This window comes from Equus przewalskii, chromosome 1 (assembly GCF_037783145.1).
Source record: "Equus przewalskii isolate Varuska chromosome 1, EquPr2, whole genome shotgun sequence".
Classification (NCBI taxonomy): Eukaryota; Metazoa; Chordata; class Mammalia; order Perissodactyla; family Equidae; genus Equus; species Equus przewalskii.
The window spans coordinates 152,813,716-152,838,406 of record NC_091831.1 but is presented as its reverse complement, the minus strand read 5'-3'; the positions used below and the strand labels follow the sequence as shown (position 1 = coordinate 152,838,406).

At 34.2% G+C, this 24,691-nt stretch overlaps 1 protein-coding gene across 4 annotated transcripts in view; it reads right to left on the bottom strand.

The window, feature by feature from the left end:
• The window catches only part of DPH6 (diphthamine biosynthesis 6), a 175,849-nt gene that overhangs the window by 38,826 nt on the left and 112,332 nt on the right, over positions 1 to 24,691 (bottom strand). For 3 of the 4 annotated variants that reach the window (XR_011541566.1, XM_070625997.1, XM_008517319.2), the window contains exon 6: positions 6,513 to 6,574. Coding sequence is in view for 3 of the 4 variants with exons in the window: in XM_070625997.1 (XP_070482098.1) it covers positions 6,513 to 6,574 (62 nt within the window). In the remaining variant the exon portion in view is untranslated. Of the gene's footprint in view, positions 1 to 3,768; positions 4,261 to 6,512; positions 6,575 to 24,691 lie in introns of those variants that run through there. The other variant, XM_070626022.1, reaches the window with a different exon arrangement.

Here is a 24,691-nt window from a genome sequence, read left to right as displayed (position 1 = left end):
TATACTTTGTAATTTATATTTATAAGTCTTTGGACATCTCAACCATAAAATTCCATATATCCTTCCAACTCTGTTATGTTCAAAATTCTAAATCTCCTGTCAAAGATGTTCTGCCTTCTCTTAACTTTCAAGGTGAGTTAAAGGTGTTCTTTTCCATAAAGTTGGCACTGCAGAGAACAAGGCTTAAGATTCTGTCTTTCTCGGGGCCAGCCCCATGACATAATGATTAAGTTTTGTGTACTTGCTTCGGTGAACTGGGTTCGTGGGTTCAGACCCTCGGTGTGGACCTACACCATTCATCAGCCATGCTGTGGTGGTGACCTGCATATATATCATGGAGGAAGATTGGCACAGATGTTAGCTCAGGGCTAATCTTCCCCAACAGAAAAAAAAATTCTGTCTCTCTCAACCACCACATCAAATCAACTCTGGTGAAATTCTCTTTCTCTTCTGCTTTTTGTTTAAATGATAGGTAGCTGGGATTGCAAATTGTGCTTCTGTCAAACTCATAAGGAAGACAAGTTTACTCATACAGAACAGAGCTTGAAACAGAGCTTTAAGCTTGAAATCTGCATCACACTTTTCCTGTTTAGCTCTTATAAGATCCATCAGAGTGGTATATTTCTTAAATAGTCAATACATATCTGCTTACCTTTGACTCAAGGCGAGAAGTCAGATTCCCCAATTCCATGTGAACAGACTTGGGAAAAGCAACCAAATCTACATGCTAACAATTTTTTATACAATACGGTTTCACTCCTCCATCTAGCAGATAATTTTTACTTAGATGATCTTAAGAAGTCTCTTGATTAAGGAGTAACTATTGCTGGTACAGATCGTGGAGTGAATTCATGCACCTATTCTCACTCCCTTCTAAAAGCTTAATGGAAGGTATTTCATAAAAAGGCATAAACTCACTTAGATGGAGAATAGAAGACAGGAGGTGACAGAAGTAACTGATTTAGTAGAATTTAGCCCTAGGCCAATGGTAGGATGTACTAAGGACCAACCCAATGTACACAGTAGAATAACTCCCTTCCTCTAAAGCAACAGGGTGAGGAACTGGTGACACCAGGTACCTCTGGAAGCGAAGGAGAAATGAAAAGTGCACCAAAATAAAAAGGATTGATTGGCAGTCTGTTTACTAAGCCGTCAGATCCCTAGATCCCTTCCCTCTAGACTGGCAACGGACTCTCCTCCACCCTGGCTGAACACTGGAAGTTTCTTCTGTGAACAGAAGTGAAACAGAGGAACTGACCTGGGAGAAATGAGACACAGCTGAGGGCAGAGGTAATATAATAAAAATAGAGGGATTCAGCTAATGTATGCACACAACATTCTGAGACCTCTAAGCCATTTTTCCTGCTCAATTCCCAGGGAGAAAAAAAAAAACCAAACTGCGGCATGCCTTCATTTCAAGACAGGAGACTGGAGTCTACCCAGTGTATTTTATAAAGCAGAAAAGTTTCAGAATTATTCTTCAGTAATGGCGAATTTTACTCATAATAGCAGACATTGCTAATATTTATTGAGCACTTAGAATGTGCCAGATACTGAGTTAAACACCCTATGTATCATTCCATTGTTATTACTTCCACTTTATACATGGGAAACTGGTTAGATCAAGGTTTCAGGTAAGCAGTAGAGTCAGGGTTCACACGTGGGCTCCTGGGTACAGAAGTAACTTGCTGGTTGCTGTCCTACACTGCGTCTTAGCCTATGAAATCTGAACGAACTATGATAAGGACTCTTGCCCAACGGTATCATATTCTCTCCACCACCTCTGCCACCAACCTCTCTGTAATTTTCACAGTATTAATTTCTGCAAGGGAAAGTATTATAATATGCAAAAATTCCCTTAATTAAAAAATATTCTCAGGGGCCGGCCCTATGGCTGAGTGGTTAAGTTTGCGCTCTCCACTTCGGCAGCCTAGGGTTTCCCTGGTTCAGATCCTGGGCGCGGACATGGAACTGTTCGTCAGGCGATGCTGAAGTGGCGTCCCACATGCCACAACTAGAAGGACCCACAACTAAAATATGCAACCATGTATGGGGGGGATTTGGGGAGAAAAAAAAAAGAAGATTGGCAACAGTTGTTGGCTCAGGTGCCATCTTAAAAATAAACATTATTCTCTTGGATACAGTAATATATTGAAGGATTAATATATTAGCTAAATTGATTTACTACAGTTAACAAGTCACGTCCACCAACATTACACAAGAGGTGGCCCAGGGGCTTTGAGACGGGTGAACAAAACAGGTTCCTCTAGCTAACCCTTTTCTCTCCCACCCCTACAAGTTCAAAGTTTGTCTGTTTTCTCCCCTTCTTTTGGATCCCCTGACTATTCATGAGAGTTGTGCCAACAAGTTGAAAAATGAATATGTGGTTGATCGCTTATCTCACTTAATGAGGTTAATCACATTACGCATAAAGATAAGCAGATACAGGCATTCCTTAAAATCTGATTTGTCTTAGGCAATGATGCAGAAGATAGAGTTCAAAGAAAAAACAAACGTAACCTCTAAATGCAGAAAGAAGACAGAGTTTGACAGATGATTCATTTGCTTTCCTATTAGAATCACTGTATTCTGGGTACATCAGGCAAAGATTTGAGTCTCCTTTATGAGCATATGCAAAAATGAAAGGCAAAAAGAAGAAGGCAAAAAACTTGGTTAGTGTGTGTTAAAATCTCGGTTGTGTCAGATAACTGTTGTGAATGAGGTGAGAAACAAATTGCTAACTGTATAAAAATTTATTAAGCACTCATTTTATGGAGAGTTCATGTACACACAGACTAGACTATGCAAAAGCCAGAGAAAAAGACACTCAGATTGCTTTGCATACTTTTCTCTAACTATCAGGAAAAAAGAATTCCTGTTTAAAATGTACATATTGTGGGGCCGGCCTAGTGGCATAGTGGTTAAGTTCACCCACTCCGCTTTGGTGGCCCGGGGTTTACAGGTTCGGATCCTAGGGGCAGACCTAGCAGTGCTCATCAAGCCACACTGTGGCAGCATCCCACATAAAGTAGAGGAAGATCAGCACAGACGGTAGCTCAGTGACAATCTTCCTCACAAAAAAACAATAAAATAAAAATTTATAAAATGTGCATATTGTGCCCATTAATATTCATTCTTCCTCTTTAGAGCAATTTTACCATCCTGAGAAGCTACTTGTCAAAATCAGCAAAATAACCATAGCTAGGTCCTATAGCAAAATCTCTTCAAACACTGCTTCTGTTCTTTCCTCTCTCCTCCACCCCTGCAACTCCAATTACCTGTATAATAAACTTCTCTCCCTTAAATCTCTTAGATTCTTTTCTCTTTTTTCCATCGTGTTCTCTTTGTGTTTCAGTCTGGATACTTTATATCACCCTATCTTCCAATTCTTTAATTGTCTTCACAGCTGTATCAAATTGACTGGTAAACCCATGTATTGTGTTCTTAATTTCAGGTATTATATTTTTAAGTTCTAGAATTCTATTGGATTCTTTTACATAGAATCCAAATCTCCCATAAAATAGTTCACCTGCTCACCCAATGCCATAGCCCTTTAAAAGTCTAAATCTGTTAATTTGATTACATGGATATGCTTTGGGGCTGTTTCTATTGTGTGTTTTTCTCTTGGTTTCAGTTATCTCATCAGGTCTGCCTAATATGCTTGATAATTTTTGATTGCCTGCTGAAAATTGTATACAGAATATTTTAGAGATAATCTAAGGCTCTGAATCATGTTATCTTTCTCCAGAGAAAAACAGGCAAAAAGAGTAGGATCCAATCACTTTAATTCAGTCTAGGATTGATAAGATTTGAAGTTGGATATAAGTATTTGCAAGGGGTGGGCTATTTCTAGTTCACCTTTACTCCTAATGAATAGCTCATTCAGGAGTCCACTTGAAAAATGGGAGGGTTAACCAGGTCCATTCCACTTTGGTTTGTCCTGAAATCCAATTTTTGTCTCCCTAGCCCTGTGAAGCTGCTGAAAGCCCCAGTCAGCATCTGTGCTGGAGTCTTCTCCTCAGCTTCTTAGCATCTCTGTACAATTTTTGAACTAGAAAACACCTTGAAGCGAAAAGAGCCAATGCTCAGGGCTTCCATTCTCACTGGAATTCTGGCCCCTCAGATTATATCAGTTTTTATAACTCTTTAACGCCTTCCAACATTATTGTTGTTTTAATTTCATATAACTTTCTGGTTGTTTGTATTGGGAAAGTTGATGCAAGTTATTCCACCATAGCTGGAAACGGACATCTTCAATATCTGTTAAAATTAAAAATATACATAATACCTCTGACTCAGCATTTCCATTCTAGGATTTTATACTACAGATAAACTCATACATGCCCCAAAATACACATAAATAACGTTAAGTCTAGCATTATTTGTAATAGCAAAATATTTTAAAATCAAAGAAATCAGTAAAGAATAAAGTTCATCAGCAAAGAATAGGTCAATCTATTATCATGTAATAGAACACAATGATGCTGTGGAAACAAATGACCTGGATTTCTATGTGTTAAAATGGAAAATGGAGAATTATGTGCATAGCATGCCCCAATTTAGGTAAAAGTGGATAAACACATGAATGTATATTTACATATGCAAAAAATGTTTTTGAAGAGAGAAATTCGAACAGAAAAGAGTGAGTGCTCTGAGAAAGGACAGATAAACTGGAGGCTTGGAGTCACTCAAGATTTTTCATTACTTGATAGTGTTTAAATTTATTTTTTACATATTACATGCCTTACTTTTATAATAAACATTATTTAAGAGAAAAATAAAATATAGCATGAGAAGGGTCACCTATTTGGAGGCAAAGAAGAAAATGGCAACTCAAAGGAGGCTTATTTCAGCAAGAAAACCTCACAGACTCAGCTCTGAGTTAAGACTCCAGGCAGACTGGATTACCTGCATGAAGGAGAGAGAATGCATGCAGAACAGGGGAGCAGAGCAGGGAGGTATGCGGGATACTCACTCTCTGAGGAGAGCAGAGAAAGAGTGAAATAGTCACTGTGGAGAATGGGTAGAGAATTTTTCTAGAGAAATAGATTTCCAGGTCATGTTGAGGAACTTGCAAGAGTTGAATAAAATGACTTCAGCATTTTTGTGTTTAAACATCCCGTGATAATACCCGCATTAATTCATAATCAACATCATGGTAACTCCAAAAGCTTATTTCCCTTTTCTACAAAGAATCTCTACACGCTTGAAACCTGAACTCATCACTTCAAATTTTAGAAGCAGCTTACAAAAAGCTATTTTGCCTCAGTCCCAGTCTCTCATTTCTGAAGTTCTCTTTCTTTCACCCCCAGAAATTTAATTTCGTTATTAATCTACACCGTTTCTGCAGAAGCAAAATTTAGTCTGACGGTAGTGAACACATGTGAACATAGAAATAATGTTTGCCATAGAACGAATTGCAGTGGAAAGAGTCCTATCGGAGGGGCAAGGAAAGCAACTGTGTTCATTAGATAGACTTAAACAAATGACACGAAATTATCTAGAAATCAAATATAATTTGTCACATTTATATAATCATTTCATCTTTATTCTAATCTTTACTATTTGCCTGGCACATATTAGGTGCTTAATAATGCTTAATGAAAGAAGGAATTAACATTTCAGGTTTTTCTAAGCATTTGGTACATATTGATAAACCATAAAATAATCAAATACAAATAACTCTGAAAGAAAATGTGAAACCGATAAAGTTAGTGAAGAATGTAACTGCTAACAGTTCATACCACAGCAACGGTATTAACCATGTCCAGAGATGATGCTGATGGATTAAAAGCATGGGAGGGGAAAATGATAACTTATTAGTGGAGTTCAGTTCTTTCACAGAAGTAGAGTGATTTTTTTTCCTTCAAGATTGTGGAATAAAAAACCTCTAATAATCACGCTATTTTAGTTAATTTAGCCTTGCCACACTTATAAATATTTGTCCTCAGACTCTAATAAAATACAATAATTAATAGAAGAGAGTGAAAATAACTAAGTCTTGAGTGTTCAGAATAAATTTAGGATTTGACAATGATAAGGGTTAAACAATTGTAACCTGAAACCTTGGGATAATTTGTTACTACTGGGCAAGTTAATTTCCTAATTGGTAAAAAAGAAGAGGTTAGATTCAATAATCTCTAAAGGAAGTTTCCACTCACATTTCTGATGGAGAAGCATCTGATCACGGAGACTATAAGATACCTTAGAAGTAGAGGAATTTTTATGTAGAATACAATGCCCATTTTAATGAAAGTAAACTTTCTGACAGAACAATTTCCTCTTAGGTATAGCTTACTTACTCTTTTATTCAGGTCAACAAGCTGGTAATAATTTTCATAATTAAACAAACATTTTTATATCCATTAGAAGTTTAATTTTTTCATAAAACTATATCATGAATGTATTTGAGTTTTCTTTTAAATAAAATTAATTTTACAGTCATTATATCACGGCACTATTTTTTTCCTCCTTTAGATGCCTATATTTCGAGAAATAGTATAAATTTTTACCTCTAAAAGATAAGGCTCCATTTGATCCAGGGTTTTTCCAAGATGCTTATCGGGATCTAAACCTGCCAAGAAAAGTTCAATTTTTTTAGAAAACTATCAGATTGGAAGTTTAAAGACACATCCCCCTTCCCTTGGCTCCTCCTTGCCTAGGAAACCAGTATGTATTTATTTTAAATTGCTCTGATCCTAAAGTAAAACGTATTTTGCTAGTATTGACTTTCCCATTCCTCCTGCGTAACTGGTTTTCTTGCTCCTGAAAAACGTTTCATTCCAATTCATTTCAATTGCACTGTGTCAACTGCCAGAGGCATTATTTCAATTCTTTTTTCATTTTTGAGGAGTTGTAATTAGAATGGAAAAAACAAGTATCATTTCAAAGATATGAAATTTAAATCTTTCATATTTTAATTATTATGGTTTTCTTTTTTAAGTATGTACAACAGTGAGAATTTTCTGATTTATCCCTAGTTTGTCTAAACTTCAAACTTCTTACTTAGAGAAAAACAGTAGAAAATAGAAGAGAGGTAGAGTGTTATGCCTATATAATTAACTTACTTAGTAGCATTAGGACATAAATAATTGAACTAGCAAATTAAATGACATTTCATTCCAGTGACCACTGTGTGACAACATGTTTTCCAAGTAAAGACAGAAACACTCTGAAAAATCATTTTTGTACCAATAGCATACGCATAATCTCTGATAAAGATATTCAATTGATATAATAGTAGAGCTTATGTGGGTGATGGGGTGTGGGTGGACAAGTGTAGACAATAACTCTTCCCATATTCCAAAACTAACCTGACAGGAAAAAAAAACTCACATGCCACAAGTTGGCTGTGAAAAGAAAGAATTCAGTTTGGATATTCACATTCCTAATACAGGTACTGGCTTAGGTTTATTTAAATAAGTTATTTCTATTTATTATTGATTTAAATCATTTAGCTTATTAACTATACAAAGTGAATAATAATTTCTGCTTTTAGTTGGATGGCATTTTTGGTAACATGATATTTCCTATAATCACATATCAGAGTAACAAAAGGGAAGTCAGGTAAAGAGTAAGGAGTCTTCTGCCACTGTGTATTAAATTACATCAGACCCAAAGCAAACAACTCAGACTAGCAGCACTAGGTAGAATATCTGAGTCAATTCCCTTCCCTTCACAGTGATCTTATTCTCATGGTGTAGTCACTAAAATTAAAATTTCAATTGGCTGGGTGAACACATAGACGAACTAATCGTTGACTTTGTTCTGTTCCTCTATTCCTGTCAATCACTTTGCAATTCAGTGTTTAAAATGAATAAGTAAACAAAATATTTTGAGACAAACATCCATGTCATCACCACCCAGATTTAACAAGGATTAACATCTTGCCATATTTCCTCCATAACCTTTTCTTTAAGAAATAAACTCCACCAACGACATAATGGAATTTCACAGTTTATCAACCCCTTTTAATCTATTCCCCCTGGCCTTTCTACATAGATAACTGCTCTTCTGAAGTTGGCATGTTACCTTCCAACTATGCTTTTACAATTTTACTACAAATGCTTATATCTAAAACAATATTTGGTATTGTTCATGTATATTAAATTTTTACATGAATGGTATAACTTTTTACTAGATTTTTTTCAATTCACAGTGCTAATGAGATTTACTTATATTGATTACTGTGGCTCTGATCCATCCAGTTTTAGTGTCATATTATATTCTATAATATGCATACGTAGAATTTGCTTATCCATTCTCCAGTAGATGGGAACTTGGCCACTAGCTTGTTTCTAATTTCTGTTTTGTCACTAGTACTTCCTATCCTGCAGTGAATATGCTTTAATGCGAAATTATTATGCTAGAGGAGAATATATATATATAATATTGCCAATTGCTCTCCAAAGTAGTATTACCAATTTGTACTTTCACCATCAGGGAAACAGAATTCCCATTTCACATAATGTGAAAATAATTTAGTGTTGTCTGATTTTTTCATCTTTGTCAATCTGAGATATTTATATATATAATTGTTTTGGATACTTGCTTTAATTTTCATTTTCTGATCACTATTACAAGTAAGCATGTTTTCATATTTCATTGCCCCTTCATTCAGGCTTTCACTTCTGTAAGTTGCATATTAAAATCATTTGCCCATTTTTAATGCTGAATTTTATCTTTCATTTGATGATGCATAGTTTTTGATACATTCTGACGACTAATCCTTCATCATTATGAGCATTGTAAATCTCTTCCTAATCAGTGGCTTGTCATTACACTTTTTTTTATTGGGGGAGGGTCTTTTAACAAACATAAGCTTTATTGTATAGTAGTCAAAAGAATTATTATTAAAATTTTTTTCTTTGTATTGTAATAAACTCTTTCTTATCCCAAGGTCATAATGTTAATCTCTTATATTTTCTTTTCAAAGTTTTAAAATTTTGCTGTCCACATTTAGATCTTTAATTCATGTAGAATTTACATGCAGCTATCATATAAGGAGTGTTATAATTGTATCTCTCACTTATGGATAATAAGTACTATTTTTGGAATCTCTTCCCTACTGATGTATATGACACCTCAGCTTAAACACGCAGTTTCCATCCATATCTGAGTCTGTGTCATGCCACCTACAATTTACTTTAAAATATTTCAGAAAAACTAGTGCGACATACAAAAGTCTGTTTTAATCTACTCTTAGAGATAGTTAGTAGAGAACCAAAGGACTCTAATCAGAACCCATAACTCCAGAGGCTATAACGTCTAGTGATATAATTTTTTTAATCTTAGATCATGGAGAAGGTTTTGATAATTAACACAATGGCTGTTAGAAATGATTTTTCCTTACGAAATTTATTTACTTAAAAAATAAATTACATAGTACTTACTATGTGCAAGGCATCATTATAAGTGTTCTACAAATATTAACTAATTGGATTCTCATAACAATCCAATGAGTAGGGACTATTATTGTCTCCACTTAACAGATGAGAAAATTGAGGCACAGAGAAGTTCACAGTGACTCTCCGAGGTCACCCACTACCAAGAGAGAAAATCAGGATCAAATTTAGGCAGTCTGGCTGTGGAGCCCTGGTTTCAACTACCAGATTACCTTGCTTCTCTAAGCTGGGTTAAAGATGTTTCCATCTACACCTCATTCGCTAAGATTTCTTTGTCATTTTCTCAGACTTGTTAATTCTGCTGTTTTAGAGCATGAACAACCACATTTTATAACTACTTTGTCCATATCTACTGAGATGTATTCCTCAATTCACCAATACTAGATATTATTAAATTTAAAATTTTCGCCATTATGATAGAAAAAATGATATTTATCTATCGGTATTTTTATTTGCATATCTTTACTTTTGTATGATTCAGGTAGAACACGTTTTTCAGAAATTTATGGCCAGATTTGCAGCTTTTGTTTTACTATGAATTGATTATTCATATTTTTTGGCCATTTTTCTAATAGACTACTCATCTTTTTAAAAATAATACTGAAACACTTCTTCAAAACCAAGGCCACTTAGTCCTTTGCTTATCAAATGTGTTTTTTTAGGGTTTCCCATTTGTTTTATGAATTCACATAAGGCATAATACTTTATTGGTGATTGGTCTTTTCTCTTGATAGATCTTGTTATATTTGGCAATTTGGGGAGTCTCATCGAAGAGGCAGCTTTTTGTTGTTGTTTTCAATGTCTTCCCCACTTTTCAATTTCACAAATTTTGCTCTTACACTTATCATTACCTTCCTTTTGCTTTCTTTGTGTTAATTCAATAGCTTGTTTATTTCTAGCTTCTTGATTTGAACACAATTCATTTATATTTACACATTTCTTATTTTTGAAACAGAAGGACTTAAGTATCAATTTAGCTACATTCCAGAAGATTTGAAAAGTGGCACTTTTATTGTCATTCAGTTTTCAATATTTTGTCATTTTTATTGAGTTATTTAGGATTACTCTAGTAAGCGTCAAAACGTTTATTTTTTACTATTTTTTGTTGTTTTTTAATTTGATTGCACTGTGGTCAAAACTGTAGTCTTTATGAGATAATTCTTCAAAATCTGGTAAATTTCCTTTGTGACCTAGAACATGGTCAAATTTTATGAATGTTCCATTTGTGCTAGGAAAGTATGTTCTCCATCTATTGAAAGCAAGATTCTGTATCCAAACACACAAAATCATGATTGCGATTGTTAATTCTGCTGTTCAAATCTGCTATGGCCTTTAATATTCAGTTTCTGTGAACCATCAGTTTCTAATAAAGGAGTGGCAAAATCCCCCATTATGATGTAGTTTTAATAATTTCTTACAATTCTATCAGTTTTGCTTTATATATTTTAAAGCTATGTTGTTATTTGTATACAAATTCACAATTTTTAAAACTTCTCGATGGGATTATTCCCTTATTAAGTAGTACTGACTCTTTCATCTCCATGTATGACTTTTATCTTATATTCTGTTTATCAACATTACAACATCAGCTTTCTTTTGTTAGCATTTTTCTGATATATATTTTACTATCATTTATTTCAAATTTTCTGTATGCTTTTGTTTTAGATGCCTTTTATAAATTACATACAATTGGATTTTAAAAATTTTGCCCTAGCTTACAAACACAACTCTAAAAAATTGAGTTTAACACAGATAGAAAGAACAAATTGGTGGTTACCAGAGAGGAAGGGAGGTGAGGAAGGGTGAAAGGGGTAAAGCGGCACATTTGTACAGTGACGAATGACAATTAGACTTTTGGTGGCAAACACGATGTAGTCTATATAGAAATCAAAATATGATGTACACCTGACGTTTATGTAATGTTATAAATCAATGTTACCACAATAAAAAATTTTAAAAATAATACATACAATAAAAACTGAATTTAACCATGTTACATTTTTTATATTTTACATTGTAACTCTACACCTGTTTCTATCATCTTATGTGGATTTTCTGTTACATTAAGCTTTATATATATTTTTTCCTTTGCTATTTTCTGTGTTATACTGGATTGAAAAAGATTTTTGTCTATTCGTTTTCTCTGCTGATTAGGAAATTGTAGACAGATTTCTACTTTTTCAGAAATCACTAGTAATTTTTTAAAACATTCAAAACCACAGTATTTGTCTAAATAAATTATTTAAGAATGCATGAATCTTAGAACATAAATCTAAGAATTTATGTTTAGCATCTTTTTGACCAAGAGAATTTAACTAGCCACTAAATAAGCCCCATCGTTTCAGTTTTTACTATTGTGTTAAATTTTAGTTCTACCATTTTTGGCAAGAAAAATTAAGCTTACCAATATATTTTATAATGTCATTGCTCACCATTGTTTCTCATTAATTTCTCCTGGAACTGAATCTATTTCTAACTGAAGTCCATTCTTGTTTTCCTTTTTGCTTAAGATCTGTGAGTGGTAAACTCTCCTAGTTTTTCCATGTCTTATATTGCTCTATCTCATTCTCATTGTTACATAATAGCTTAGTTGTAATATATTAGTTCTTCAGGCATTTGTTGTCCCTAATGAGATTTATGCTGTCAGTCTAACAGTGGTTCCCAGATGAGGAAGCTTTATTTCCTCTATGCTAGACAGATTGTACAATTTTCACTTTACCTTTGACACTTTGTAATTTTAATACAATTTGTCTAGGTGTATGTTTATTTTTTTATTATTATTCATTTTTTTGTGAGGAAGATTGGCCCTGAGCTAACATCTGTTGTCAATCTTCCTCTTTTTGTTTGAGGAAGCTTGTCACTGAGCTAACATCTGTGCCAATCTTCCTCTGTTTTATGTGGGATGCTGACACAACATGGCTTGATGAGCGGTGCTAGATCTGCACATGGGATCTGAATCTGCAAATCCTGGGCAGCTGAAGTGGAGCACATGAACTTAACCACTACGCCATGGTGCTGTCCCCCATATGTTTACTTTTATTTATATGCACCTAATAAGCACTTGCAATTCCAAAACTCATATCTTTCTTCAAGTCTAGAAAATCTTCAGCCATTTTATCCATCAAAACTCTTTTTCCACCATTTCTTCTATTTTTTTTCTGAAAGATCTATTACATAAATATTGCAGTTTCCCAGTCTGGCCTCCATATTTTAAATTGCTCTCAATGTTTTTTACCTATCTCTCTTTGTTGCCTTCTGGGTGAGTTATTTTTTTCTGCTTCACTCATTCTCTCTTCTACTTGGCTCACCTAGAGTTTATTCTACCCATGGAGTTTTTTGGTTTTTTAAAAGACTGTACGTTTCATTTCGAAAATTTCTAATTGCTTACTTTTCACACCTTACTGTTGCTTTTTCATTTCAAGTGATTTATTTTTCTAATTGATTTCTTTTTATGGAGTGGATATTTTATTTTTCTTTTCTCTTTGAGCTTCTCCCTCATAGGGGGCACTCTCAGTCTCTGTTTCTCCACAAGATTATGACCTCCCAACTGCTTTTGCCTGCTTTCTGACCCTCTGAGTCATAGCCCCACAGCTTCAGTCCTCTACTATTTTGTATGTCTATTCATCTCTAGTTCACAGCAATGTTTATAATGTTTTCCAGCACAGCTACATCTTTCATACTTTTCCTTTATCTATTCATCTATTACTGGTGGAAATTTGGAAAACTCAAAGCATGAATGTATAAGGCCAGCATGGCTGGAAGTTACTTTTTAGCTTCCCTTCCAATTCCTTGATTCTCATATATATATATAATATATATATATATATATATATATACGTGTCATAAAACACACGTACAGCACACTCAGCATTCAGGCACTAGGCTACACATCACTAAAATCATTTTAAAAGTCTCTCATGATTGAATCTATGAATTTATGTTTTGCATTCTCTATAAGGATCTGGGAGCAAATAAATGCCTGTCTAAAAGGCATGAAAGGGAATTTAAAAGCATATAGTTTTATACAAGTAGGCAATGGAAGATCAAACTGATGATCTTCCCATTTTTCTTGCAGTCTTTTAATTCATTGTAGAATCATCAGGCCCCAGTTTCGAACTGTTAAAGTATGGAACTGCTGTTATATCTCATTTCAGAGATGGCTACCTTCCGTGATGGATAAAGTAATTTGGCTTGCCTTTAGATAAGACAGTCAGTAAAATATGTAAACATAAGCCACACCGGGCAAAGTTTTTCCACATGAATCTGTGATCATCACACAGGTATACCTTGGTAAAAATTAGTTGATCATGTCAAGATTTTTCCGTATTCATAGAAATATTTTCAATTATTTATTACTGGGCTAAGCACTGAAAATTCTATGAAGCCAAAACAATTGAAATAAATCAAAATTTAAAACTTCAAAGAAGACTTTCAAATATTTCCCTGAAACATATTATAGATCATGTCATTACAGCAGGAGATTATTGTAAAGCTATAAAATAGCTACAAAAGACAATAAATAAAAAAACGCTCTTTCTTTCCTCTCAGAGTGAATAATGAAATAAGCTGCCTGTGTGAGTCTTCACAGTTTCGTAATAGAGGCTGTCCCATGTTTAATGAGGGTGGTAGATGCTGCTCTGATTCATGGTCTGATGCTTTCAACATTTCACACAGGGCAGACCAATTAGTAACAATCTTTCACATACCCAAAACAACATATGATTTCAACAGACATGTAAAACCAAGGAAATGGCAGGACCTGAAAAATAAACAATCTTGACACATTATAAATTTATCAGAGGTTACCTCTGGTGATTTCACTAGGCTGCTTTGGCATGAACTATGATTTAGGAGTTCTTATCTCATATGATACTATTTAAATAGACTATAATTCTTTTCCAAAAAATGTCTGATTTAATAACAAAACTGCTTGTCCAGATTCAATATTCACTACATATTCTTCTGAATGGATCTTTCTACTTTAAAATCAACACTGTATATAATACGATACTTGTGTCAGGCTAACATGTTCCACCATACTTGTTTATAATGACTACTCGAGCCCTTTTCTCCTGATATCTTGCTGGTTACTCGGTCCAAGTGCAGTTTGTCTTTGCTTCCATTTTTCTGTTTATTAGAAAGTGACCAGTCATCGGGCACCTCATGATCATGGCCCATATGACATGCATTTAAAACTGTTTTTATAAAATATTTTCTTGGATAAGATCCAGAGATCCCAAGCTACTATCCTTGAGAAATCAATGGCCTGAAGCCAGCCCGATCTCTGAAATCTCTTCTAAATCGTTGAGACTTTTACACATTGGATGATATTCGTCAGGGATGTGGGAGGAAGACTATCCATCCTACTACAGACTACATTCAGATACAGAACTTTCCTCAAGAAATTCTTCACTGTCTAGAACACTGATGAGTCAATAAATATTAAACTATATGGAAATGAAAACTCTTTCTAACTTACTTTTATAAATATATTGAATGATTACTTAATTTTCTTACACTTCACATATTTTTTCACAAGTCTCATTTAGAAACATCTTAGCATTGTGTGCACAGTCTTTATAATATTTAATTTCTCTGAGTGAAACAGGACAATTATTCAAATAATTTTAACACAAAGATCAGGAGAAACAGATCACCTTAACATGAAAAAACTGTTAGCTTACCTATAATTATGAAGCCCAAAGATGTTAGTCTTTATCTCATATATTTTGGTTTTATTTTCTAACCAGGTGATATACACAGAGAATTTTGACATTCAAGATCTTTCATAATTGAGAATGGAAGGTCAAGTTCAGATCAGCATCAATAAAATATATTTATCAATGGACTTATTTTTAAATTTTTATGTTTTAAATGGTTTAGAGAGAAACATTTAAAATAATGAAGTCAATGTTTGAACTAAAATTTAACACAAAGCTTAGACAACATAAATAATTTCTCAGTTTAACTTACTCATTTTAGTAATAAGAATCCATTTACATTTCTAAGCACAACTAAAGAAAGATGCTAACATACCAATATATTTGCTCTCAAATGATTCTATTGCATAGAATCATTTTAAAGTATAAGAAAATATAACTATACCTCAGTAATTCTTAAATCCATGTTATACATTCATTCTATTTTCATTTTTAAGCAGAAGCCATTTAACTGGTAAATGCAGCCAGTCCAAAAGGCATAATCTTCTCTTTCTTGAAATAAACTCCAGTATCAAGACCCAATACAATTTCAGTATAATTTGAAAATCTCTCTCTTAACCTTTGTAATGTCATCATTCCCATTTTATTTTATATAAAACTGCATTACGTTAAAACCTTTTGAGGGACTATGAAAAGCCTATGAAAAAGCCACAATGGTTCATGGTCTTTTAATGCAATTCAACTTTATCTAAAAGCTTCAATTTATCCTAGGCCTTGAAAAAGATGTTTTTTTTAGATTCATTCAATTTAGGTCTCTCTTTTCTAGTAAAGCCTGAATCATGAATGGACATAAACTGTCCTTCACCAAAATCCTAACAGTCTGTTCAATTTACCTCCTGAATCAGTCAGCTATGGAATATGAGTCTCAATGTTATCTATCTCCCCTACGAAAACCTTTATAATCATTGAGATGGTTACATTATTAATGTTGATATAAATAACAATATCAAGAGATATCAATATTAATCAAGAAGATGATTATGATCCATTAGACACAGGATGATGTTATATTTGGCGTACATTTTAACTCAAATATATAAATAAGTTACTTTGAGTTGCTAATAAAATTTTCTCCAAAGTGCAGAAAAAATTTACTGTAAATCCTGACACCTAACCATTTAATCATGTCTTATAGACATTTCTTCATGGAAGCTGGATGGATGAAAAAACCCACAACAAGACCTAGGCACTGGATAACTCTATGCAGAATTAAGAAATTAATTAGGAGGAAGAATCATAATTTGCAGAGCTGACATCTATTTTACTTTACTTGCATGTATCAATGGGAAGCAATTACAATTCAATTAAAATATTCAATTTTATTACTTTACTGACTGACCTTGAAGTTAATGCCTGTTTTATTTAATTGCATCATCTATGAATAAATGTTAACCCTAGAATGTTATGCCCCATTATTTTCAATGCATTTTTCAACTTCTCAACTGAATTATATCAGTCAATTTATTATCTACTGTCACGAAAGCAAGTGGAGGTTTATTTCTTCACGACAGGCCAATATATGACATGAGAGAAACATCACAAAATGTTTAATAATGCTATTTTTAACAGAGTCAAGTAAAATGAATTGTGTTCTCATCTCAACTTTTGTAGCCTAGACTTTTACTGTAAAATCAGTAGGTGATATTAAAAAAGTTATAATCACTCTGAGAAGCAATTTCTAGTCTGCCTATAATTCTTGATAAATTCAATGCAGACAGGAATGGAGCATCCCATGTATCTTCAAAGTTAAACACACATACACACACATATCTAATAATCTCTTCTTATTTCCACCAGGTTCACTGGCCACCATAACAAGTAGATTCCATTGAAAAAGCTCTAATGGTTTTGCTGGCAAATATAACTATTTTTGTTGTACCCAGACTCCAGTTGAGCATACTCTTATTCTATAATTGAGCATTTTAGAAATAAAATGGCTAAATTTATGTTTAAAAGAATAGATAAGAAAGACTGATTATGCAATCTCGAAAAGTAAAAATGAACTCACATATTTTGAAAGTTGATATTTGGGAAAGAATCTTATTTCAATTTCCAGATTTTCCATTTCTACAATTAGACCACTAAATCCTTGCCTATCTTAGAGGTTGTGTTAGGACTCATCTCAACATGTAACTTCTTTCTGAAGTCTATGAACTCATATTTTACTTCAGCGTAAGTAACATAAAGAAGACTCAATACTTTATGGATTCACTTTGAAGATCCATGGCATTCATGAAATGAATGACCAAAAAATCATAGTAAGTATAATTATGCAGTTAATGATAATCAATACTTGCTGGTGATAGCTCAAGTGGTAGTTTTTTCTCCCTTTAAAAATACTATACAGTATTAACATGCAAAAAGTGGACAAAAAGTGAAAGATATGTGTTTCAAACAAACAAATTTTTTTAAAAGGGGGATTTGTAACATTTATTTTAGAAATATCTTCCCAATCATTCATATTAGTTTTCAACATGATGAGTACTGGAAACTGAAAGAAGCTCAGTATAAGTAGGGAGTGTTTGAAAGGGTGAAAGTTTAGGTTAAAAGAAGTAAACAAAAGCCAGATCCTATAGGGCCTTGTGTTTCATTTTAAAGAGTTTATACTTGAATGTAAGGTCACAGAGAAGACAGAGAAATTCTTAGCAGAGGAATAATATGATCCAATTTGACTTTTAGAAAGACCATTCTGGCTTCAGTCTAATTCCTTGGCAGTAAACAAGACTGAAGGTCAGAAGGCAAATAAAGGGGCTGCTGCAATAGTTAGTAAGAGAGGATGTAATAGGCAAGGCAATAGGTATGGAAGAAAGAGAACAGATCTCAGAGCAACATACAGTAGGTAGGACATACAGTACTTACTGATGACCTGGGTATGGGGAACACAGGAAAGAGGAAGGGCAAGGATGATTCCTAGGCTTCTGACTTCAGTCAAATTAAAAGATGGTGGCATCAAACACCATTTACTTCAGATGGAGAATAATAGAACACAAGAAAGTTTGGGAAGGAAAATAAGGGTGAACTTCTTTTCAGACACATGTTAGAGGTTCCAGTGAATCACTCAAGAAGAGGTATCTAATTGGCAGTTAGGTATATGGAGATAGAGTCCACCATAGAAGTCTGGCCTGGAGATGCCAATATAGAAATAGAAGCCATGAAATAAAATCACTCAAGGAGAATATGTAAAGCGAGAAAAGAAGATACAGGAAAGAGATTTGAGGAACATCAAACTTTAATAGACACCATAGTCAGAGAGCTGTCCAAAATGCAAATCTGATCTGGTCATTTTTATTTTAAAATCCTTCATTCATATTCTGGGTAAGATGTTTATATGACCACTGGCATCTAATTTCTTCCTTTTCTTCCTGTGATGGTTAATTTTATGTGTCAACTTGAGCAGGCCATGGGGCACCCAGATTAAACATTGTTCCTGGGTCCGTCTGTGAGGGTGTTTCTGGATGAGATTGGCATTTGACTTAGTGGTCTTGGTGAAGTAAATTGCCCTCCCCAACGTGGATGGGCATCATTCAGTCTTTTAAGGGCCCGAATAGAAAAAGGGGCAGAGGAAGGAGGAATTTGCTTCTTTTTTCCTACCTCCCTGCTTAAACTGGGACATCTCATCTTCTCCTGCCTTTGGACTGGGATTTACATCATTGGCTCTCCTAGTTCTCTTGACTGAATTATACTACTGACTTTACTGAGTCTCCAACTTGCGGACAGCAGACGTGGGACTTCTCAAGCCTCCATAATCATGAGAGCTAATTCTTCACAATACATCTCCTTTTATATCATGTTGTTCCTATTTTTCTGGAGAAACCTGACTAATACATTTGCCCTCTCCTTTATTAACTCCACTGAAAAGATCACTCAATAAAAGAAAAAGAAAATATGACGACTGAAATTACCCAGAACTTGAACTAAATTCTGCTTGCTTGAGTGAATCTGGAATCAAATTCAGAGGAAAGTCTGTCCTAAGACTTCTCCAGTGAAAGAATAACTTGCTAGAAAACGACGTACAGAAGTACAGTACTCCAGAGAAGTGTGATTATACTTCAGATCTTGCATTGTGAGATGCAATACCTCACCTGATTCTTATGTGAGTTTATACTAACTGTGACCTATATACATTTATATACATTTACCTACATATGTTTGATATATCAACCAATACAATAGTACCTATCTGAAAGAGAATTTGTTGGAGGACAAGCCCTACAAATTTTATAACGTATCCTTGCTCCAAGCAGTTTTAATGCATAAATGTTAGGCCCTCATCTAAGATGGGGAAGTCTCACTTTCCAACTATGGCAAATATAGAACGATATAGGTATTAAGGTACTAAACACAAATGTCTGCTTGGACAGTATAGTTATTAAATAGTCTTACAATTAAGTAGAAAAATAGAAAAAGACTCATTGACTTACCTTTCCAGGAGTTTTCAGTTAATTATTACATATTATCATGAAAGTTGTTTTAGTGTAAGCTGCCTGACACAGCCATAAATGTCACTACAGAGGGCTAACTTTTATAATAGCATGCATTAAAATAAGATCTTATTTACTCATCAATATTACATTTTGTGTATTTTTGATTTTTAAAGAATATAGGGAATTGGAGATATTCATTGAGATGACAGTAGAAAGAAAGGTTCTAGAATTACAGTATATATTTCTTGGAAGGCAATACACACACACACACACACACACACACACAAAGCAACTTTGGGATAGATAGAATCTTAATCTATTCAAAAATTCAGAGAACAGATCCATAACAGTACCAAACAGTTACAGCCTAATTTATTTTTAGAACAGCCTGCCCCACCTAGTGAAGGAAAAGATGTGGTAGCAAGAAAATGAACAAAATCAGTATTTATTTCCTCTGCTGTTATAATCTGTTACTCCCCTCTATAGACTGAGCAAAAGGCACTAGATTCAGAGATGCGGGTTGTGGGACTAGTAGTATTTGTATCTGAATCTTAAGGAAAGATTATATCGCATATACTCAGATTTTGATATTTCAATCTTGATTTTTTTTTCCCCTCATCTTAAAATGGTAGGTAATTTATAACACACTTGGGAAATGTTAAAAATCTCGACATTTGATGTTTCAATACTTGAGTTATAAGTTTAAAAATTCTGTACTAAAGTACTTTGTATAAAAGTAGAAATATATTTCTAGTAGCAATTAACTATACTTGAATGCACATTAATTAACCTCTTTTTAACAAAATAATTATTTGAAAAAAGTTCAGGTGTAAAAAAAATGTTACATTAACCACAGAATATGAAAGAATAACGCAAATTGCTTTTGACCTTTACTGTTCAGCATTCTTTTCTAGGACGGCTATTGCAATGGATGCTTTAAATTATGTCCACTATTATCCACATGAATGACAGGAGGGCACAATGTGTAGAAGCAATAATTAATATGACTTATCTTGGCTTATTTGGGCAGTAATAAAAGAGGAAATAGATTAATGTAAAATACAGTTATTACTACAGGTGAGTACATGTAGGAGTGGAACTCGGCAGTTGGGAAGGCTGCACAATTAAAGCTTGTGTTCTAATTAGTATGGGCATCTCTTAATGTTAATTAACCCAAAGGGTAAGACTTTAAAGAGCCTATGCTGGGGTCGGCCCAGCGGTGCAGTGGTTAACTTCATGAGTTCCACTCTGGTGGCCGAGGGTTCGCCAGTTCAGATCCTAGCCATGGACCTACACACTGCTTTTTAAGCCATGCTGTGGCAGGGGTCTCACATATAAAATACAGGAAGATGGGCACAGATATTAGCTCAGGGCCAATCTTCCTCAGCAAAAAGAGGAAGATTGTTGGCAGATATTAGCTCAGGGCTAATCTTCCTCAAAAAAAAATAGCATATGCTAAAAATATGAAGAAAAAATTGTTAGCACTTTCCAAGAGGCAACTAAGGAGTTTAAAAACTATCCAGGCTGCTTGGAAGACAGATAATATGGACACTGGCTATGAGAGATATATGCACTGGGCCATTACTGGAAAGGGCAAAAGAGAAAACAATTACACATAAACCTTTATGAAAACATTGAAAATATCCAGAACATCTTTTAACACTTGATATTTTTTTCTGAATTACATATCAAAAATATATTAACAGGGAAAGGAAGAATTATAAAATTAAAAAGACAAAGGTAATATGAGAATTAAACAGTTAATATGAGTAGTTGGACTAACTGCTGAGTTTCTCCCCTCAATGAGAAGTTACAATGAGGACAGCAAGGAAGAGGATGAGAAGCAGCAGAGAAGTTTCATTCAGCTTTATTTGGCATTGACCTTTGCTGTACAGGATACTGGGGAAACGACTATTCCAAGGGCACTTTCTGAGAAAATCAGTGGGGCAGTAACAGAGAGCAATCTCCTAGGAGGAAATAATAGAGCAACTTGAGAAATTCCACAGCAATAAATCACCATGACCAGATGGTATTCAACTGAGAGTTTCTGAAGGAAATAAAGTGTGAAATGGCTGAGCTACAGAAGAGGATATGCATTGAATCCAGAAAACCAGCAACTGTTTCCAAATGCTGCGATTTTGCTAATACGGTAGCTTTTCTGTAGGAAAGAAAAACAATCAAATGAAGATTTATAGAATTATAGACCAGTGGCTCTCTTGGTGATAATGGAGACACTGATAGAGTCTAATTAAGAATAGCTTGCTTCAACATCAGGATAAGGTTAACCTGCTAAGGTCAAATCACCCACTGAGTCTATAAAGAGAACACTGTTTCTCTCCATCCTATTAAACTTATCTGGAAATGTCAATAAAATACTAGATAGAAGTAAACCAGTAAATGTAATTTATTTGGGAATTACATGAAGCTTTTAACAAGGTCACATGAGACTATTGGGGAAAATAAATAATCAAAGTCTTTGGGAGGAGAGACCACAAGAGAAACTTCTGTCATTACCTGTAAAACTTGCTAAGTAATGAAAACAAAGTTTCAGGGACAATTTCTCTTTTCTTCCCTAACACTGGGTTACCTCTTCCAGAAGTATAGATCACCCTCAAATTAAAAAAAAAAAGAAAAAAAAAAAAAGAATTTCACTACAGACAAGATACAGAGTAATACTAGGGAAGGAAGATGTGCTCCAAACTAAGAAGAAAACAAGAGACCAACAGGCAATGGCAAGATAAGCATGTAGTAAAAGTTTTACCTATTAAATGGAATCTGAAAGCTATAACTGAGTTTAAGTTTCTCATCATTGTGTTCTATGTAAGCATCAGATTATAATGAAAACTAACAGGTTATAAAGTAATAAGACTGATTTTCATCTATTTAAATGAAGGCTGTTGCCTTCCAAGTAGTCACCTTTACACAATAAATGCTTATTCCAATGATAAATATTTGCCCTTAATCAAACCACTTCTGAAATTCTCTATATAGAACTGCCTTCAGAGGCAGTGACATACTGTTCTGAAATTATCCAATGGTGACAAACCTTCATCCTTCAAGAGTAGAACCAGAAGTCATTAGGGAAGGATGGAATTTCCCTCCAAAAGCCAAATTCTACAACCACTGATTATCTCTTCCATCTCAGCACTAAGAAGCAGTATTGTCTGGGAATGAGCAAGACCATGCAGCAGACACTTGAAGAAATCCACACAAGGGCCTGGGGAACCTCCAATGACACTATTTGAGAGCTCCAAACGTTAGAAAGTCCCAACACCAAAACAAGACCTGTTTCACTATGTAACTTCCACTTGCTCTTAGAACTGTCCTCTGAAGCCACAGAAAGTACCAGCAGCCTTTCACATATTGTGAACGGCTATAAAAATCCCCATTCTCTTTGGCCCAGTAACCTGCTGCCTTCACTTCAGCCTAAATATATAGCTCCTTTAACTAGTCCTCCTATGGCACCACTGCTGTCCTTTTATTGTTCTGGTCACTCTCCACTCACTGAATTATAGCTGTTTCTGTGTCCCATGTTAATGCGGTCTTTCTCTCTGTTTAAAAAAGCAATTTCTGTCCATTGTAAGAAATACAGAAAACACAAAAAGAAAATTTAAACTTTACATATTAATACTTTCTGGGGATATCTGCTGCTAATCCATTATCATTTGTATTTTCAGGGTTTTTTCTATGAATACCTTTTGCATAGAGTTGAGATCCAATTATTTATCCCGTATTTTTCTTAAATTACTATAGCTGTAACCTTCTTAAATGAAGGTGCTATAAGAAAACACAGTATTCCACATTAACTCTGTAATGCAACCCCTCAGACCTCCTCAGCTGCTTTGCCAGCCACAGTGTGCCACTGACACATAGAAGCATAATGTCATAAAATCTCAAAGATTTTTCTCTCAAATGCTGGTGTTAAGCAATATCTTATCCATCCTATATAGTGAAGTTGGTTTTAGGAATTAACATTCAGAACTCTTTATATTTACCCCTTTCACATTTTAACTGGTCAGATTTAATCCCTAGTTCCAGCCAACTAATATAAATCAGTATTTTGATTCTATGACTCAAAGTATTAGCAATTCCAAGAACCTCTGTATCATCTGGAAATTTAATCAGCATGCCATTCAAATGCTCATTGAAATAAACTTCTTAAAGAATGAAAAGGGCAGCATAAAAGAATGATGTGATCCATCAATGGCCTTCCTGCATGTTGATACTGACCTATTATCAACTTCATATTAGATTTAACTACAGATGAATTGTTAATTCATTTCATATTACTTTACTTACATACACACAAAATATGGTGTCTTTACACAAGAGATGTGTCTTTGAAAAACTATAAGTAAATTAAATCACATTTTAAATATGAACAGAATTCAATATTGAAAGGATTTCTATAACGAATAAAATCTATCCCTAATATGAATAATTTAGTAATACTATTTTATCTTAACTGTATATTGGTTTATAGTTTTTATCAGTTATGTAGTTTTAGGCAACATCAAAACAGTGATTGAATCGATGCTAGATCCTAGGAGATTGTGAACAGAAGAGCTACACCTAGCCTGGGAGATGGGTGGTGGAGGAAGGGAAAAAATTAATCTTTTAATGTGGATCTGGGTCTTGGAACAAAATTAACTTGGTTAATTTGTAAAGATTGAATTAAAAAAGAAATTATCAAAATATAATATTTATTTGTTCAAATATATGTTGTTTAAGTGAACCATGAATTTTTCCAGTGAAAGTAAGTGGAATAAAGGGGAAAAAAGAATGGAAATAGTTTGAAGTTGTGCTATCGCTATTGAATTAGGGACACATATAATAACTGCATACCATCAGCTGCATTCACTTCTCCTGACTGGAGTCTATTATTTGTTAATGCATTCATTACTGCTTGGTTTATAAAGTACATATAATTATTAACCTAAACGATAAATAGATAACCTGTACTTTAACTTTTTAGCCACTTGATATGTTAAACAACCTGCATACTTAAAAAAAAATGCAATTATTGAAGCACAGCTGAATGGCCCCAGAGCACACAGGCTCCATTAAATTTGCTTACATCTAATTACTCCTGCCTGAGGCAGGTGAGAAATTCATTCTTATAAGATCTTTCTTTATCCAGTAG